Consider the following 21,063-nt stretch of genomic DNA (forward strand, 5'->3'; position numbering starts at 1 on the left):
TGAAATCTCTGTGGACTAAAACCAAAAGCAGAGAACAGATAAGGTGAACATTCTGTCTTCTAGGCCAGAGGGAGACTGGCAGTCAGGCCATTTTGAAGGAATATTTCTACAATGCAGAGAAAAGCTTTTGGTGAGATTTCTTTAATAGACTAAAGTGCTTACCTGAGTAACTCTTGTTAAGCAATGTATTTTTCTTTATTCTTACATATGTTAAAAAGAATGATTACAAGAACTGTAGTACAAAGCACATTTCAATACTTAATAGCTCATTTTTTCTAAATAATGCTATGACTTTGTAACATATATGAATGCAGCTTTTTGTTCAGAGTTTCTAGGTTCTTGTAATCATTCTGCTCATTCTAATAAAGCTATCTGCTGAAAATCCAGGGGTAAGTCCCTTTTCTCTATGCAGGATTTTACTATACTTTTATTCTCATGTGTTTTGACCATTTGCTGTAGGTTGCCCTTTGACATAAAATTGTACAAAGTTACTTTTTTTAAATCAGTTTTTTGGTTGATCTGATTGAATTTCAGCTTTTTAGGAAGAAGTATGGCATAGGCTTTATCTTGCAGCTATGTAGTAATGTAAAATTTTTTTGCTTTTTTTTTTTTTTGGCTTTTTGTTTTCCTCTCTTCCATGCCTCGTTCATTACCTCAAGCCTTGGGGAAGATTCTTGGTCTCTGGGGCAATATGGAGGTGTGTTCCTTTCCTGTACTGACAAGCTGAACAGACGTACCTTGTTGGTTCGACCCATCAGCAAGCAGGACCCTTTCAGTAATTTCTCTGGCTTCTTTCCCTCTGTAAGAATATTTTTAAAAATTTTTACTACAGAACTTCCACTAATAAATGCTAGCTGGAGTGAAAAATAATAATCTCATATGGTTTTAGTTCCTTGTCATCTAAATTTTTTTTTAACTGAATATATGTATTGCTTATATTAATTATATTGTGTTATTTCCTTCATCCTTTAGTAATAGCTGTCAGTCATTTTTTAGTAGATATGAGAAGAAGGGTTGATGGGTCGCTGCAGTCAATGGGATTCATTTATATGAAAAGTGAGCACATACGTTAATGTTTGGAGACCAAGTGTGTAAAATCCAGTACTGAATGCTGCACTTTGTTCATGTAATTCTGATATCTACTTAGGGATTTAAGTACTTTGTATTACTGCAGTATACCTTTATGCAACCTTTTAAAATTATCTCTTATGATAATGCAATGATTAATAGTTTCATATCTGAGTCTTTCTTTTGAACGCTTGGAACATTACTTGCTGATTCAGACTATTTCAGTGTGAGATATTTAACCCCCTTTTTTGTTGCCTATCCTTGAAAGACTTTATATGTTATGACATTGGGCTCTTTATCTTCACAAATATATGGCTGTATAGAATCTTTTTATGTTAGTGGAAGTTTTGTGTGGTCTAATTTATTTTCATCATAACTATTGTTTGGTAATATTTCTCTTAATCTCTTTGTTTCAGTTCTTATAGGAAATTAACTTACTAATTTTTTAATTTCACTTAATGATAAAAGCTTCCAGTTTTTCAGCATTTGAACTATGTATCCTGTTTATTTAAGAAAGAGATGTTGTTGTTCCATTAGCAACATTTAAATTGCATTAAATTGTTTTTAATCAAATTTAAGATGCTGAAAGAAGCAACTACTTGCAAAATGTAGTTGCTTTAATTTGTGCTTAAGTGCTAATATTTAAGCAATCTTACAGAATTCTATCAAAATGTTTACTACACTGTTAAAATAATGGTTTTCCTGGTTATTTTTACATTTTTCACTCCTTAACAATGTATGAATGATAGCCTTTCAAAGATAATATGAAAACTGTACTGTACATCTTCTGGGAGCTAAGCATCTAATTGTCATATTTATCTAGGAAATCTCTCCTTCTAAGTGAAGAAATCTATTTCTAAAGTACAGTGCAATGTATCTTTATTGAAGTGATATGCTTTAGCAAGGAATACAGCTATTATCTTTAAATATTCAGAGGTGAGGCAAAACCAGCTCAATTCTTAGAGTATTTAATTGACTATGGGTGGTTTATATACCCATATTTAGATAGAGTGAAGCTATCTCAGTACCCAAGCATTATTTTAGCAACTATAGTATTTTCACATACTCCCTTGCATTTTTCCTTCTGTAAGAGCTACTTCTAAAATGTCTGAAGTGAAGGAGAAATAAAAATATATAACTGTGTGGAAAATTATCAGAAAATGTTTGGTAAATTTAGACTCCTGAATATATAGTGTATTTTTTGGCTGATTGGATTTGAATTTCATATGACATAAATAATCAGAAAAGAAATAAAAATGATCAGCAATTCATAGTTTTAACTGACACAATACAGTGAAGTGTGGACACACTGAAAAAATTGCCCATGCAAAAAAAAGAAAGACATTTTCTCTATGATTCAGAGACAGTGGAAAATACAGAACCCTAAACATCCTAACTAACAGAGAATATAGCAATTAATGGATGTTGTATGTGTACGTTTTTGCAGCAATTTGTTGTTTGTTTTTTTTTCCTTGAAACAGACAACTGCAAAACTTTTAGATGGCTCACACCAACAACATGGATTTCTTTCTCTCACTTACACCAAAGCTGTGACAAAAAATGTCCGGCACAAACTGATATCAAGAAATGAACGAAGAACTTTCCATAAGCTATCAGAAGGTCACACTGATGGTTCTCCTCACTTTCTTCATGAGATCCTTCTCTCTGCTCAGGCCTTTGATGTGGTCCTCTGTTTTCCGTTGCTTAATGCAATTGCAAGCATTTTTCAAGCCAGGTTGCCAAGGAGTCAAAAGGAGAAAAGAAAATCACCAGGCCAACCAATGAGGACTCATGCTCTAACTTCCCGCAACTTGCCTCTGATTTATATCAGCACTGGTGTAATAAGAGTCTTCTTTCCCCAGAATGAGGAAGATCGTCATACTGCAGAAGGTACAGTATTTTGGTAGAGGGTTTTTTTCTGTTAAGCAGTGTAGACAAATACTCTAACTTAGTTCAGTCGCTGACCATTGCTAGGGCCTTCAGTTTCAAGGGTCAGAGTTAGGAAACATCTAACATTCATGCTACTTCTCTGCAGATTTGCTGAAAAGTTGGGGGGTTTTAGGTATTTATTTGATCTTTGCTTTCCCAGTACCTATAGAGTTTGCATTTAAAATGTGATTGTTAAAAAAAAAAAAAATGGTTAAGAATCGTGGAAGGAGAATTTAACCCAGTTCTGCAGTGGTGATTCTTGTGTCAGCTCTCATTATGCTGATACCAGTTCAGTCTTCTGTAGATGCCTGTTCCAGCGATGGGGTGTAATCACGGAGCCTTAGCCCTCGTGAAAATTAGCACCTAGAAAACTGTGCAATAGTGAAGCAGGTAGATATTCTAGTTCAGTGTGGAGAAAGTTGTTAAAATGTACCTTGTGATTGATGCCCAACAGATGATATAATTCATAACTTATTTAGTAGGTCTTAGTTGAAGCTATTCCGACTCCCTTATGTAAGACACTTTCAGGTATGTATAGAGGTGTGGATAGCTTAAACTGTTCTTTCAAACAAAAATAAGTAGCCATTTGATCTATAGATAATACTTTTCTGTAAGAAATTGTTTTCCCTTCATACATAAAGTATATTTACATCCCTGTTACAATCTTTATATATAACTAAAGAGATGCTAAAATTACATCTTCTAAAAGCTAGCAGGAATGTGGAGATTTCCATTACCAACAAATCTTCTAGAGATTAAAAAAAAAAAAAAAAGGAAAAAAGTGTTTTGCTGGTATCATGATATGCTTTCATAATCTTATAGGTATGGGGAGGGGGTTTACCATTATACATAATAGCACACAATATAATCCTAAGAGTATTTAGATTTTTCTCATAACCTAATTGCAAGAAGTGCAGACAATGAGAATTTACATGGATCATTTTTTTGCCAACATTCTCTACAATTTTCCAATTGGGAATGCTGAAAACACAGGAAGATAAAATTAGACTGGATGTGTTGGCAAGAAGGAATTATGATTCTGGCTGGAAGGAAATTCTAGGGCATGCTGTCAAGGAAATCTTTTTTTTTTAAAGTGTTTTTGTAGCTCTGTAGCTGTATACTTTATTAAAAAGAAATAATAAAAAACTTTGTCTTGTTGCTATCCCTTGCTTGAAAATGCATGCAAAGAACAGAATTGCTGTGGTTAACCATGTACGTAGGAAAGAAAACTATGTATGCTTTTAGAGAATAATGCTAAAGATTAGCTCTAGTAAATTAATAAGAAAGTCAGCTAACCTCTTCCACTGGAAAATTCTGAAATATCATCACTATGAAAATCAGTACCATTCTCTGTTCATTTCTTCTTTCACCCCAGATTTTCCCAAACTTTTGTCTGTTTCTGAATGTGAAATAAATCACTTCTCTCTTCTACTGCTTATTGTCTTCAAGAACAATAGAAATTAGAAACAATAATAAGGAGTGAGAGTTGAATATGACCTACATTACTGGTGTGCTAGGTCAGAAAAGTGTTTATATGTTGTGGAGATATGCCCCCATAAGAGCTCATTCATCATTTATTGATTGAGAAAGAATTTTAATCTGATAAAATTTATGTGTGATCACCTCAGTAAAAGTAGAAAAACAATTACCTCAGTTTTTCTTTTAGTCAATTGTCTGCTGTTCATTCCTTGTACCTAGTGATAGCTACCAAAACTATCCTTCTCCAAAAAAACGTATTTAATTGTGACTTCACATATATAGTTAAAAAAAAAAAAAAGTAAATCTGTTCTTTATTTGCATTTGTGCAGTCCAAACCCAAACTTGCACTATGAACTGTGGTACACAAACACTATGAAATAATGAAAATCATTATTGTTCTCGTGAGGCATTTACACATGTATGAATACACCCACAAATTTTTACAACATTTTAGTTTCATGGTTTTTGCAGCAGCACCAGATTAACATTTGTTTTTGTGGTGTACTTGAGGGCAGCATTTTATCCTAGGCAATAAGCAATGCTACTTTCCCTCAGTTTGATTTGTTAATACATCAGGTGGTGTTTCAAGCTCTGGCCATCACTTATATAGTGATGAAGTAAAGACAACTAAATATATAAAAGCAATATATAACAAATAGAAACAAGAAATACTGCATAGCAGAACACTAAATAAAAATTTTAAATTGCAAAACACTTATAAGAAGTGGTAAAGACTAGGAAAATCCACATCTGGCTGGTTTGAGGACAATAAGAGATTTTTACTATGTGCTGTGAGCAAAATATCAGGAATCACTAGAAAGGACATGATAAATTTGTTGATAGTGAAAAAGAAACAGCGGCATACTGAATAAACGTATGTCCTGCATTTGTAGAAGTGATATATTCTTGTCACATGAGCATGACTCCCTACTTTGAAGTCTGTCGTAACATATGGTCTGTAACATCCTCCTTGCTTACTATTAAAGAGTTTCAAATCAGTCAGACTGAATAACTGGTGCTCAGGGATCTTAGTCTTCTGAGGCTAATTTTTAACACACCTTGGAAGAACAGGTTTTAGACAGCTGAAGGTATATCTAGTAAAATGAAAAGTGTGATGTTCAAATAAAATTAAGACAGGTAGTTTTATTGCTCTCCCTCAGGGAACATAAAGGGGGAAAAAAAAATCTATTACAGGGTTCAGTTAATAAAGAATTACATATTTGTTACACGATAATAAATGTGGTTTTATGTAAAATTAGTCTTGTTAAACACATCTGATTTCCATTTTTCATTATGGTTACAATTCTTAGTTGATAAAACGTTTGCAAAGGTTTGATATGCTTAGACTTTTGTAAGGAGTTTGACATAGTGTCTCATGGTATTCTAATTAAAATGTATCCCCATACGGTATCTGTGGAAAGGTTAAATGAATTTAAAATGGCTAACTAGAAGTCTAAAAAAAACCAATTGTCAGTTGGGAATAATAAGTGAAATCGGTATTTAATAATCTGAAAGTAAATATAAAACCATTGCTGCTAGCATCAATGTACGTTGCAAAGAATTTCCTGAGGAAAATGTTAAGGACTCTATAGGCTGTGCATCTGGATCACTGTGCTTCCATCACTGCTCATAGAAAATGTACTAAATCTTCTAAAGCTCAAGTTATGTATCAAGGAAAAAAATTATGCAGACTATATCTTCATGACTGGATGGACTATCCTGGGAGACAGGGGCTGAAAACAGCTTAAGGGTCACAGTGGACTTAGTGAAAAGAAATAAGGTCAGTAGCTGTACTTCTGCATATGGCAGATGATGGAATATCATGTCCAATTTGCTTTCTATTCGAAAAATGGGAATTGACAAAACTGGAGAGGGTGCTGAAAAGCACTGCAAATGCTAATCAAGTGCTGGAGAAGAAGCAGTAGAAGGAAGGATTAAAAGATCGGAATGTGTTTAGCTCAGCAAAAAGAAGAGTGGGTAAAACCAAGTGAGATGGTGAAAAACTTTATTACCCTTGGGTCTGTAAGTTTTTCCTAGACTGTGCTTATGTTGTGTAGTGTAGACCTTTTCTTTCCCTCAAATTTTTAAATATTTATAATGACTATGATTACTCACTACATTATTCCCGTATTTTGAAAAGCTAATGGGAGAATTCTTGGGTTAATGAATATGAATTCATCATCCTAAATTATGACTCAGATTACCACTCTTTAGAAACCAGCTGAAAATATTAATGCCTGTAATTCTTTCTAAGAGTGCCTTAGTTTCTTGACCTACAGGAAGCTGTACACAACTATTCCCAGCCTTGAAAAAAAATTCTACGATGCTTACATAATAGAGACAGTGATGAGTAGTCCTGTGTTTATTTTTATTTCTTATATTAAGAACCGCTTCTCAGAATAAGGCATTTGCCACCTAATTCAGTTGCAATTACAATCTGAAGTATATTTAATACTTTCACTTCTTTTTCTTATGTATCAGAAAAAAATGTACAGTGGCAGAAATTCTAATACTTGCTCATTTTTTTTGATCTAAAAGTTGAAAATATGGTTTCTGATTTAGTCACAGACAGGATTTTGTTGTCAGCTTAACTTTTCTACCTTAGTTCTGGCAACCAAACCATCTTGTATATGGTTTTGATCTGCTTTGGGGACTAAAGGATTTGACTTTGCTTTTTAAGTAGATGAGGTTCTTTTAAGTAAACCCCTTGTGTTCTGATTTAGTTGTGTGTCAGAACTTGTGTTACCATTCTGTTGCATGTTTACTGTGGTATTTCCTATAATTGTTTCAAAACATCATATTAGAATTTCTGTGAATTCTGTGATTTTTTTCTGTCTGTTTAAAAATATACGTATGTATATATAGCTGCAGATCATGGTGTTTTAGTCACCAAGATATTAATGGGTCTGGAGAAGCCATTTTTTAAGCTCATAGATTTCACTGGTTCTTTCCAAAACAAGCATTTCATTTTTCAGTAAAATATTTAAACTCTGTTCTGCTGCTATCATTTTGTTTTCAGAACTCACACGTGAGTGTGTTGCAGAATTTCCTTGGACGTGGGAACAAGTGTGATGTCATTCTGTCCTTGTTATGTATCATGCTGGTGTTTGAAGTGAACCACTTCAGATGATGAACTCTTTGAGCTTGCATCACATGTTCTCAGGAGCTTCCTAGTTACTATGAAGTCTTCTGAGCAGAACCTTATCCAAATCCTTTGTGTATGTCTGTGTCTGCTGAGAAGGTGATACAGTAGACGCAGTCTTTTCCTGTAAGGAGACTTCACAGAGTTTGTTTACCTCAAGAAATGTGGTTCTGGTTTTTTGGGGGGCAGAACTTTGGTTTTCTATCTAATATGACCACTGCTTTTAAAACTAAGAATTTGAACATGTGGCTGAAATTTGAATATGATGGAGATGAAGTGGAAAGCAGAGGTTTTTCTTCTTGGAGTAATTTTGTTATTGATGTGGAATTTACTGTCCAGTACTACATCTTGTTCTTTGTATATGTGTCAGATTTCAGATGCTCTTGTTTCAGTCCTTGTGTTTAAAGTTTTCATGTGTGTTGCAACCCATACCAAATGCTACTAGGATGGTTACATTGGAATATTCTGCAATATTCCAAACATTGCATCTAAAGGAGGTAGACCCATATTAAAAAGTGTGTATGATTCAGAGTGCTTTCCATGCTGATATTTCAGCCGATAATTATTGGAGAAACAGACAGATTACAAAGAAGTCCATGGGATCAACATAATTTTGGACAAAAAAAAAAAAAAGGTATCAGAGAAAATGAGAAGTCACGGACCAGGATTTAGTTGTGTGATAAAACTTTCTGGGGAAATTAAATTACAATAGTTTTGTCTTTTATGTGTCACACCAGTGCTATTGATTTTATGGCTTTTTTTTTTTGCTTTAATTGCTGCTCCTGAGCAGAACTGAATCCTTAGCAGACATTCTTAGATTATTTTTTTTGTAAGAAATAGTTTTTCAGTGTTTCTGCTATGTTCATTTGTCTTTTAATCAAACACATATTTCTCTTCTCCTAACTACAGCTAATCCAACAATTAAAGAAGACACTTTGGTTCTCAAGATTGGATCTGTCTCTATGGCTCCTCAGGCTGACAACCCGCTTAGTAGAGCTGTGCTCAGAAAAGACATTTATCAGTAAGTGTTGGGGGAGGGGTTTGGGTTTTCATATATAGTCTCAGAAAAATTCATTTTGGAAGGAGTTAATTGATCAATAAAACGGGTACGTGCAGCCTGTAAAAATACTTTTCACATACAATCTTTTGATATTCAAAACCAGGTTTTTCTGATTTTCTTCACTTGTGGGCTTTCAAATCCATTTAGACAAATCAAGTTCTTCTGTGAAGTGCTGATGAATAACAGAATTTAAATGTCAAGTCATTACGAAGTTTAAGCTCACAGATGAGAACATTTTAAGAGGCTTTCTTTTATTCAGCTACTACTAAGTTCACCTAAGAGAAAAGGAAATTTTTTGTGACTACCAAAGTGCTCAGTAGCCATATAGTGTGAAGGAGATAGATCTTAATAATATAAATGGTAAACATATATTCAAACTGTAGGATTCTTGATGTCACGTAGATCAAAGCTGAAAGAAACGCAAACTTCTAAGGAGCTCTTTCCCAGTAAACACATTTTCTGTGAAAATGTCATGCTCTGGATTGTGTCACTAAGTATGTGCAAACCACACTAATCATATATAGGCAGCAAAACTGGTGAACATATGTAATCAACATGATAAAAGTAATATATGATCCTTAGTAGAGTTGGCACTGTTGCCAGACATGAAAGTATGGTTGCAAATAATACCAAGTGAGAAAAGTCACAGAAATACAGATGAACAAGTGTCTTAGACTTCCCGTTGGTCTGTTTTTCAGATGTGGCAATATTTTTAACTACTTCATAGTGCTCTTCAATAGAAATTACAAACATCAAAATCTTTTCCCAGCAGTAAAACATTTACTGCCTAGAAAATGACAGCAAGTTTTACTTTTTGTCAAGACTAGGATTTTTAGGAGACCATGAAATATCTCCAGTTTCTCTTCTGATCACTTAGAAGTTGTAAGAGAGTCTTTTTCTTATATTTCCATGTGGAAATATTTAAATTAGTAGTTTTGCTTGTATGTTTAGATATAGTAGTTTATCCTTTTTTTCTTTTTCTTTCTTTTTTTTTTTTTGAATGAGCATTGTATCTATTGTGTTATGGACCTTTCCATGGAATAAGTCTTACAGCCTGGCACCAGCAATGGCTTTGGGTGGCAGGACCTGATCCAACTCTCATTGTGCCCAGAGATAAGAGATCTTTCCAACATTCTTCTTGCTTCTGCCCTCTCTGTCAAAGGAGGCCCCCATCTGATACCTGCTTCTAGAGTTACAGAACCAAATGTAGGTTCCACTCTTCTCACAGCAACCAAAAAATTTACCAGAAAAATCCCCTATTGTGAAGTGGAATCTGCAAGTTCCAGCTTCCATAAGATCGTTTCTGTCACTTAAGGGAACTGTGCAATGTTCCTTCTATGCACGTTACAAATCAGTGAGTAAGCAGCAGGAGGGATGAGATTTACATCTAAAATCAGTGAAGCTATGGCAGTTTACGTTTTTGAGTCTGATATTTTTGCATCTGTGGCTTTACCTGAAATGCAGAAATTCCATGCTTTTCAAACCAGAAGTCACTTAATTGCTTAAAGGTTCTGATGCCCTTTTGCATTATGGGTCTCTGGGTCTCACATACAAAAATGTTCTGGACTAGATTTGTGCAGTGTATATTTGGTTTTCATATTTTTATACAGTTATGATATGCTGCAGTCCTCCTTTAGAAATCAAGGCACCAGTTGGGTAAAGTAGAAATAAGCACTGGGTCACAGACGTCTCTCATCTGACTGTTAACTGGCTTCTTTATGACCAGTCTCACAATGTCATGCTTCCCGTGTCTTTTTCTGAGAAATGTCTGCCATTTTCAGTAATTTCCTCCAACTGCGTCAGTGACCATTCGTCTAATTTCTCAACAGCTGTCAAATGACTCGGTCTTATCTTTGTTTCTTTAATCATCCAATTATAATAGCTTTAGTGTTTTTAAAATACATCGGGTCAGAGTGTCAAGTTACTTTGCAGAGTTTTATGAGACAATATTGAAGTTGGTAGTGGGTGGTCTTTTGGTTTTGGGGAGAGGGTTACTATTTTGATCTGTTTAAGCAAGCTTCAACACTTTTGAGCAATATAAATTATTTTTTTTTAAGTAACAATATTAAGATTCCAGTTTGGAGTTAAAGAAGATGCGTTTTCTAATTACATATTCTTGATCCAGAACATACTGAAGTTACAGAAGCATGGTTGAGGTAGCCGTTCTTTTTCTCACTTGGCAGTCACTGCTGCTAGACCAGTGGAGTTGTGAGTGCAGTTGATTTCACCATTTGTCATTTTTCCTTTGGAAAATAAATTAATGCAAAGGTTTTTGTATTGTTAGATCAGGACACACAGTTTGTATTCAAGAAAAAACAACAAACAGTGGGATATTTTTAACACATATGCCTGATGTTAGTGTTTGTTTTTCCGAATATGAGATTTCTTAACTTATTTGCCCTTTTTAACCTGCCAACAGTAGATGGTATTAGATAGCAAAAATGTGTAACTGTGGGTAATACAGCATACTTAAAAATCAAGTAGTAAAATGAGCAAACCGACACAATGTGTAACTCATATTTTTGATGAAAAATTTCTTAGTAAATATTAACAAAACTAGTACAATATCCAGCTTACCAGACTGTAAAAAAAAATTACAGCAGCCTGTTCATTACTGAATAATTAGCTGCTGCGGCATTCTAATAATCCCAACATATCATCTTCTATCTTTTTCCAACCTCTCTTCTCTAATTTGCTGCTGCTGCTTTTAATAGAATAAAAGAAAATAAATCATTGTCTGACCCACTGTCTTTACACTGTTTCTTCTGTGGGGATACAAACTTAATTTGCAGTGTCACTTTGGTTTAAACAGTCTTCTGTTTAGGTCTGAACTACAACCACATGCAATTAATGTCCCTTTTGTAGTATTTCATGAGAAGGAAGAATTTTTGCTTCTCATGTAGAAACTGTTGCTTCAGGAAAGGCTGAGAAAATTTTTCATGGCTAAACAGTCTGAATTGGATTTCCAAATACCTTTTGAATTTGTCCCATAAATTCATACATGAAAAACTGAATGTGCTCATACATCATTAACAGAATGCCAGTGCATGAAAGGTAAATCTGGTATGGCTGCAGGTCATACTAAATAAACCGGGCCACTTCTGGCCTGTAAGTTGAAGTGACTCCATCTGTGTCTTGGGAAAAATAGCTTGCTTGCTTAACTTGGAGAGAGAACTAAAGGTTGGGCACAAATATTTTTTCAGGTGATTATTGGAAAGTGGAAAGAAATGTATTGACATGGTAACTCCAGTTTTCTTATACCATATAAAAATTAGTATAAAAATACCTATTTCCTCCAGTAGAAAATGGATTGATTTAGTTTAGACTGTTAATACATGTAGTAAACAAAGATGTATGTACTGTAACAGTAAATATAGGGCTCCTGAAAGAAGTACAGTAACACATTTTTAGCTGGTCACAGTAAGAGACAATTTCTCCTTTTCAATTATTTTTTTTCTACTAAATCCTAGATGTTGATTTATTTGTTTTAATGATTTCTCATAAATATCTGATTCTTGAACTCTAGCTAAGGTGTATTTTTCTTCAACAAATATGACCAATGTCATACATTCCCATCGAGAAACTCTCAGTTCTGTGGAATAAAATTCTTGTAGATACCAGAAGGCCTTGGGGTGGGGCCAGGGAGCAGAATAAAGGAGATTTTGGATAAAGATGCAAGTGAGACAGTTGCCTAGCCTGGCTAAAGAGAGTGAAGAGCAGTTAATTAAAACTGTGGGAGTCAGTCAGAGTAAATGAAGTTTCTGCTAAGCAGTGAAGGAAAGAACCACATTTTTGTGGGTTTTAACTACCTGGTCATATTAAACTTGGGACTGGGGGCACTGCTGCTTGGAGATGACTCAGCAGGATGCAGAAAAACAAGATTATATGGTCATGTCTTGGCTTGTGTGATCATCCTGTGTCTGTTAGAACTTTTGAAGTGGACAAATGAGAGGTCAAATACACTTGACAAAACAGAGAAAGATCTAACAGTTTTGGGGAGGAAGAGTGCTGAGATAGGGAAATCACGTTAATGCCCCGATGGAGTGAAAGTCAGCCAGTTATTTGATATCAGAGGAATCACATTGGAGGGAAGTTTTATAAATCCTGTAACTACAAGAAAAAACGAGCATCTTTTTGGAGGAAAAATTTTGCATTTCTCAGTCCAGGTCTCGCTCTTGTTTGGTTCTATGATGTCTAGTAAGGTAAAAATTCCAACTGAATTTTTTTCCTCAAGATCTCCATAAAACTCTCTCATCTATGGATTCTTTGGTACCTAACAACAAAGGTATGCTTCCACTATGGTGTTAGTGTAATGAGATTAAGAACTTAACTGTATGCGAACTATATAGAAGCTTTTAGCAGTTGTGGTGTTTGTAGCAATGCCTTGTTCACTTCGGAGGACATCAGTTAAAATTTCTTGTTAACAGTGAGCACTTCTCTCAAAACTTAAATGCATTTTATGTGGAGAGTGCTAAAAACAGTTATGTGGCTGATTCTGTTACAAAAATCCAATTGAAGCATAGAATCATGGAATAATTTCGGTTGGAAGGTACTCCTCTAGTTCGTCTAGTCCAGCCTCCTACTCAAAGCAGTTTAGATCAAGTTGCTGAAGCGTTTCTCCAGACGACAAACCTAGCAGATTACTTAAATCTGTTTGATAATCACTTGTCAAAAGAATAGACTTTTGATGGATATAAAGCAACTCTGAGGGCACCAGGCCAGAAGATCCTTTTCTATGTATGGAGATGGCTGCAGCATACAGAGTAGCATCTCCTGGGTAGCTTGAAAAGCCACATTTCCTTCTTTGTGCATCTTCATATGTTTTCCCTTTGTAATTTCCTTAGTTGTTTCTCTTTTACTAAAAGTGGCTAATGTAGAATATCAGCATGAATAAATTATAATGCTTTAAAGAAGTGGAACTAATCAAATGTGTCTGTAGTCATCTTAACCAGTTTTCTGCCCAATTATCTCACATTCTGTGATAATTTTGTGATAATTCTGTGATAATTTTGTCACTTTTTAAAATTACAATAATATTTTCCTGTGTATACAAACAGTGCTTAGTGCAATTAAGCTGAACAAAGTTGGAATCTTTGAACACTTTTAGTCAGTGGAAACATGACATAAAAAGGACTGAATTGGAAAAAAAAAAAGGGGAGGGGGGGTGATGTTTGGGGGTTTATAACAATGAATAGCACTGGTTGTGCTAAGCTACCAGCAGAACTGGACAATATCAGTAGGAAAATGGATGAGAAAACTTCATCATATGATGCAGCAATTCTGTTTCTCTGACTGAAAAATAAGAGAAAGTAGACACATGGCTCTGCTTAAATGTGAAGCAACACAGAGTTGAAATTGAGATGACATGTAGTTCTACTTCTGTACTGGGATAAGGGCCCTATTGTACCAAATAATGTGTAAATCGCCTGCTCGATTATATAGATAATTGCCAATCATCCCCAACATAGTTGTTTTTAGCAAACTGACATGAAACATTAATTAATAGAATTTTAGGGAGTATCCATGAACAGATAGAGTAAAATAATTTTGACATAAAATATTGTTAAGACAAAAATGAAGTGACTGACAAAGAGCACAGAGAATACAGGCCAGTTGGAGGCTATTGTGAAAAGGCCTTGCTTATAAAGTCCGGAATAAATATTACTAAACTGTTACTAAACTCTGGAAGTTTAAGTGAACAGAATCGCAAGCTTTCCTCAGCTTGGCCAATAAAGTATCTAATTGTTGTCCATGCTCTGGATTCATCATTTTTGAGATCCAAGGATTTCATTCATGTCATACATCAAAGCTTAATAGTCCAGGTCTGAATGTTCATGGTCATTTTCATGTGTAGATCTTTCATAGATCAAAGCATAAAGCTGTCCTTAGACTGGTTTCAATTTATGAATGTAAATGGAAATTCTTTAAACACCACCCACCCTCCCCCACCCCCCCAAAAAAATTACATGGAAAGTGTTTAATCGTGAAAAGGTAGTTGTAAATTATTTTGTATTTTTTTGTAAAACTTTTCATCTATACAAATCTTTTTTTTTTATTATAAATGTATCTAATTAACGTTTTTGATTTTTGTAGTTTACTGTTTTCCACTGTTTTTTAACTCTGAAACATTTACAAATAACAAAACAATGTTTCTTTTCTTACAAAATATCTGCTATTTATCTTTATTTCAAGGAGCTTTATCTAGAATGTGCTTGTAATAATCATGTAATGCCCATAATTGGTTAATAAAAATCCTTCAGTTTAAAAAAAGGACTAATAAACAATTTTATGTCTGTGCTGATAGTGCTGGAGTGAGGGGAAGGAAAGAATGATGGAAGGAGTTTATGCAAGAAGCACATACATAGCCAGCAGTCTGTGTGGAAATCTGTTTTTTTTCTTTCAAATGTGGTTTGGAAAATCACAATCAAAACTTTTCAACAGCACCCACATCTATAAGCATCTTCTCTACAGAAATACTTTTTGTTCAGTATGAAATTGCTGTGGGATGTGTTTATATTGAAAAACCTTTAAATTATTGTTACAAAAAGCCTGGATTTTCTTTAACTGTTGTATAAGCAAAAAGATGTTCCTTTTCAAACAAATTAAGAGTTTAAAAAAAAAAACCAACTTCTTTTTTGTATAGAAGTTTAGTATTCAGATAACTAAATGTTTCCCAGAACATTCACTTAATATGAATAATTTCCTTTTAAGAGCTGATTATTTTATAAAGATTCTAATAAAACTTATTCTCTGTTTTACTTTTTTTTTAATACTTCATTGAAATTTATTTGGTAGGCAAACAAGGAATTGACTGATGCTGACCTGAGTTTTTTTATGTTTCTTTGAATAAAGGGAACAAAGATAATCAGTGAAATAATGTATGCATATATAGTTTTTCATGGAAGTGTGAGCAGCTTACTAAAATGTGCATATGTACCATAGGGAATTAGAAAAAGTAAAAGTTACAGTGCATCATAAAATCTCTATTGCAGTTTTTCTTTAATTGCAAAAGGTTTAAAACTGCAGAATTAATGTTATGTAGGAAAAAAACTTTTTAGGAAAAAAAATCATAGTATTTCAAGGAGAGGTATTTATTTTAAGGCATAGAATTTTGAAACAGGGTTACACAACCACCATTTTCAGTTCTTATCTTCCTTGTGCTAAGGCAAAAAAATTGTAACAGTGAATGTTTTAAACTTGTTCCTGTAATTTATTTTCTACTCTTTCTTATTTCAGACCAAGATGTTTTTATTCCTCAAGATATGTCTTTTTTAACAAGATTCTCTCGACATTTAATTTGAATATGCGATCTTTTTTTTTCATTTAATAATCTTTAACTTTATTAATTGTTGAATTGGGGTTAAATCAAAATTAAATTAAATAGGAAGTTCTAAATATTGTCCTTTGCTATTTTACTTGAAACTGTCCTTTTTTTAGGACTTAGGAAGGTTGTCTTTGTCTTCCATAAGAATCCTATACCTCTCTCTGGAACAGGACTTGGAAGGAAAGTCTTTTCCTGCTTTACATTTCTCTCTTCTTCTATCTTTAGTAGAGAGGCAAAAAAAAAGTCTACTTAGACCTTTAGCCCAGTAAAATACTCATATATATGGATAGCATTACATGGAAACACCACTCCTAATTAACATTGGCATGTTTGAGGCTATTGCAGCAGTTATTAATTTAAAACCCTCAGTGGAAACTAATTGTAAAATAACAGCTGGAACTGCCCATTTAGTTTCAGACATGTAGCTTCTTAATTATCTAATACCAAAAGCTATTCAAAGCTAAATTTATATTTGGAATTCAATTTTTAAAATGTTCGGCTTTAGCTATCAATCTTATTATATTGAAATTTCTTTAATTGTGAGTTTTACTGGAATCTGCAATAATACATAATTAATTTGCCTAAACACATACATTTAAAATATGTTTCCTTATAATGTGATAGTCAAAATAAATTTCATAATAAGAAAAGCATTTCTGCAACTTTTTTTTGTATTTAATTCATCAGTTTAATCACTGTGTGCTCAGAAAGCATACTCGCTTTATATTTTCACTTAGTAGCATTAAATTTTTTTTATCTGATTCTTAGAATAATTTTTAATTTCTTTGTGTAGTTCCTCATAGAAAGCAAATTGAAATATGCTTTATAGAAACATTCCTGTCAAAGAACACTGCCATTATTGTGTCATTTAAGCATCCGTTTGTTGTTAATCAGGACAGCTCTATTGGAAACCTTATTAAATATGTCAGGGGAAAAAAATTACTGACAAGTAAATGTCAGTAAAGAACAAACTCAAAGGAATAACCAATTCATTCAAACAGAGCAAAGGTGAAATCTGTAAAACTTACTTTTTGAAGTATCCTAGAAACTCTCAAACAATGCATGTATTAAAAGATTTTAATAATAAAAATATCTTCTCAATTATCTATTGTTACTTTCAATTTTGTTTTGAGACCTTAATATGCATTCTATCTGCAAAATTTTTTCTTCCTTTCAGTTGGGTGCACTGCTTCTGACTTGACTGAGGTATTTGCACAAATGTGTTCTTCACCCTAGCAGCATCCTAGCCCTCAGTGAGGAGGAGAGGGAAGGAGGAATGAAGTTAATTTTATGGCGATTCATCGAGATGTGTTTACATGTGCCCAGTAGTCCTGCTCTAGAGGCAGGCAGAGATTTCAAAGAACAACTTCATAGATCCCTCAAATTCCTTCCAAGTTTGACCTGGAAAATCATGGGAACTTGCTCACGTGTTTGGGAGGGACTCCAGTGGCGAGGCATGGTGAGGACAACCACTCTAAGCTTGGGCACCTTGTGGAGGTGACCGTTCTTTAGCTGTGCAGGGCAACACAGTGGTCTTCCCTGGCCTCATGTACCAATTCCAGATCAGTGCCTGGCTAGCTATGACTGGCTTGCATACACACTCAGTGGGCAGATAGGATGATGATAACCACGTGCTCCATGTTCAAGCCTTGTTTTGGCTGTTTGCCTCACTCTAGTCCATTTGCTTAGCAGTGAAGGAGTTGTAGTAAAGATCTCAGTCTCAGTGCTTACGGCAAATGCATTTAGTTTTTTTGGTAAAACTTTTGAGTTTACAGTGTGGTTGTGATTGTTTCATTGTTCAGGTATAGCTCATTCTCACTGACACCTGTGTGTGATTTAGAACTGAATTGGGAATAGATTTTCAGACTCTCTTTAAACTGCCCTGTGGGTTCAGGTCAGACAGTTTAGCTGTGAACATGGGAGACAGGCATGAGAGAAACATCTCTTCAAAAAAGAAGTCTACGAAGTGTTCAATACCATATTTTATATAATTTATTGTAGCATGTACTCTATTTCTTTGACTATTTAATCATGCCTTCATTTAACAGTTTAAGGTCAGAACTAAATAGCAGTTGTGAAGTAAAACTTTCACAAGGACATTGCTTTCTCTCTTGTGCCAGTGCTCTACACTTTGTTCTATAAAAAGGTTTCTCAGCTGTGGGTGATCTTTGTTCTGCAAAGTCAAGGCTAAGTTAAAGATACATGACAGCCTGAACTCAGAGTTTCCTTGGTCTTCTGATATTTCTTGCTGTCTCAAATACTGTTTTAATGCAGTTAATTAGTATTTGTTCGGTGGTATATATGGAGCTTGACATGTGAAGTTCATACCACTTCAGTTTTGAAATCTGTAATATGCTTATGGTGACTGAGTGGAGAAGAGATTAGGATTTCTTTTGTTTGTACTGGTTTGAGGTGCTGTTTAACATAGGGTTTTTTTCCATTTTCTTTTTTCAAAAAAAATGCAGTTCTGCTGTGATGAAGCCTATTAGAATGAAGTAAAATCAAATGAATCAAACAAAAATTGTTTGAATTTTGGTTAGTTTTAATCCTTTTAAACTTTTTATTATATTCTATTATCATTTTATATACTGAAATGCTCAATATTTTGAACTACTTTCCTTGACATTTCCTAATCTTTAGATGATAAATACTTATGCATAGTGGCTTTTTTATTTATACCTTAAGGTTATTATAGTTCTTGTCATCTTCCCCCTAGGAAGAGTCATTTCTCCTTCTTTTTGTTTCATAACTGTTTGCGTATTTTAAAGGAACCCCTCAGAAATCTCATGTCTCTCTTTCTCCTCAACCAGCACTGAAACAGACCTACACAGAGTTTGTGTAACTATTTGCTTCCCTTAACTCCAATAATGGCCCTTCCTCCCATTTGAAAATATTTTTCTAACTGTTATTCTTCCCCAAATTAATTCTTGATTTACTATGGAGGAGGGAAAATGTGTCAGATGTTTGAAGAGCTCTTTGAGTAGAGAAGTCTCTCACCCTCCCGCTGAAGGAGGTGAAGTGCAGACTAGCCATGCCCAGTGAGGGCACTAAAGGAGTAAAGTGTGGCCCTGGGCTTCCTTGGGGCAGCCCGGAGTGGGATGGGTTTAATGTGGATTTTTAACATTACTTTAGCCATGGTCTCCTTTGAGCAATGAGTTTTGTGCCCACATAGGTTGCAAATCTAAACTCGAGCTGTTCTAAGATCTACTTCTCTTTGCAGCTCCATGATGTTGCTGGTTGTACTTGTATAGCGAGCTGGCTGAGGGAGATGAAGGAGCTCAAAAAATTTTGGGGGCATCAGGCAATTTTTTTCAGTCAGGTCATTGCCCTGAGCTATTTATTGTACAGGCACATAGGGATTAGCCCTAGCAAAAAGAGGCAGTATTGCAGCAGCCTGGGTTTGGATCAGCTTAATCTGCCATCATGCTTTGGGCTTTTGAAACACAGCACAGAATCTGACACTATCAACTAAGAATTTTAATAAAATTCTCAGATTCAGCATTAACATTATTAAACATACTGTAACAGTTTAAAAAGGTAAACAAAATCTGGCACAGAGACAAAGAAAAAAAGACATTAAATACCATTTAAAAATCCCAGGATACCTTTCACAGTTTACATACTCAGCAACTTGAATGCAATGAAAAATTTTTCAGATAAGCTGTAAAACTGGAAAATGAAAGGAAATCTGAAAGGTAAAGTTATGTTTTATGTGAGTTGTGTTGTATGTTTTATGTTATAAAGCAATGTTATTGAAGTTCTTATTTTTTACATTTCTTCTTTCAAGTTTACCTCCCTTTAATCTTTCTTTTTCTCTCAAGTAGCTTTATATTTTCCCTGTTATTGTAAAATACTGGAGGGAACGAGAGGAGGTGTTTGGGTTTCTGTTAATGTGGGAGAAAATAATTAGTTAGTCCTTAGGAATTAATGCTATTTTAAGAGTTGGAGTGGTCCCCCTATACAAGTTACTTAAGTAACTTAAGTTCAGTTACTTTACACAAACTCATTATAGTTTCTTCCCAGGGTTTCCTTTGCTGATTCTTAAAATATATGATTGAATCCACATATCAACGTTACTTTTCTGTCTTATATAATGAAAATTAACATCCAAAAAAGTCTTGGCTGTGATAAATAACTTATTCTAAAATAATTCAGGAGAGGTTTTCAAAACTTAGTATTCTATAGAGTTTTCTTCTGAACTCTTTGTGAGTAAATATAATTTCCATCAGATTTGGTTTCAACAAATGTTTTGTTTGTTGCAAAGTATTTTACAGCAATATATAAAGCAGACTTTTTTTCTTTGTAGTATTTTTAATTATAACAGGATCTCAAGTTAAATATAATGCAAGTTGTGTGCTTCTGTTACTGGGAAAACCATATCCCATTTGTAATGAGACATTTGTTAACTTCTGTATACAGATTGCGGTTCATTCCATAAATATTTGTGGGTTCTCTGATGTCCCTCACAGGGTTTTATCTATGACAAATTCATACCACAGTTCTTAAACTACTTTTTGGATAGATTTCTTTCTTTTGCAAAACTGTTTGCCAGTCTTTTTTCCATTTAATGTTTCTAAGTATTCCTACTTCAGTTTTCAATTATTTAACAAAAAGGATTATCAGAAATATACAGAATGGTTACATGTTATTTGAGCATATATCTCTATGGGATACTATTCGAAACTCCCACAACAAATTTAAATCCTTATTACTATTATCCTGAAAAACTCAAATTGTACTGTTTAAGTGAGTATGGTTCCTCACCCTTACTGATTTTCCAAGATAGCTTAGTGCTCAACCACCTTAAGTACAGTCAGCTGTCATGCTTCATGTTTCTTACGTGTAACCTCTTACTATGCACACTGCTTTGCCTCCCATTATTACTATTAAATTTGATTATGCTGCACTAACAAACAAATTAAAAACTATATACAGTGGTTTTGTTGCATTTCAGAAGCTATTATTTTAAATTTTTTTTTGTCCTTAAAGATACAAATCCATCACTTTTTTGTGTGTTTAGGACTGGTTCATATTCTTATGGGGTTTATTAGTTGTAGGACA

General features: G+C 34.2%; 1 protein-coding gene across 10 annotated transcripts in view; it reads left to right on the top strand.

Moving 5' to 3' along the window:
- Positions 1-21,063, top strand: part of VPS13B (vacuolar protein sorting 13 homolog B) — a 491,200-nt gene that overhangs the window by 285,411 nt on the left and 184,726 nt on the right. For all 10 annotated transcript variants that reach the window (XM_074885247.1, XM_074885238.1, XM_074885283.1 and 7 more), the window contains 3 exons: positions 660-801; positions 2,550-2,958; positions 8,528-8,639. In XM_074885247.1, coding sequence (XP_074741348.1) covers positions 660-801; positions 2,550-2,958; positions 8,528-8,639 — 663 coding nt within the window. The remainder of the gene's footprint in view (positions 1-659; positions 802-2,549; positions 2,959-8,527; positions 8,640-21,063) is intronic.

The sequence above is a fragment of the Strix uralensis genome, chromosome 1 (assembly GCF_047716275.1).
Source record: "Strix uralensis isolate ZFMK-TIS-50842 chromosome 1, bStrUra1, whole genome shotgun sequence".
Classification (NCBI taxonomy): domain Eukaryota; kingdom Metazoa; phylum Chordata; class Aves; order Strigiformes; family Strigidae; genus Strix; species Strix uralensis.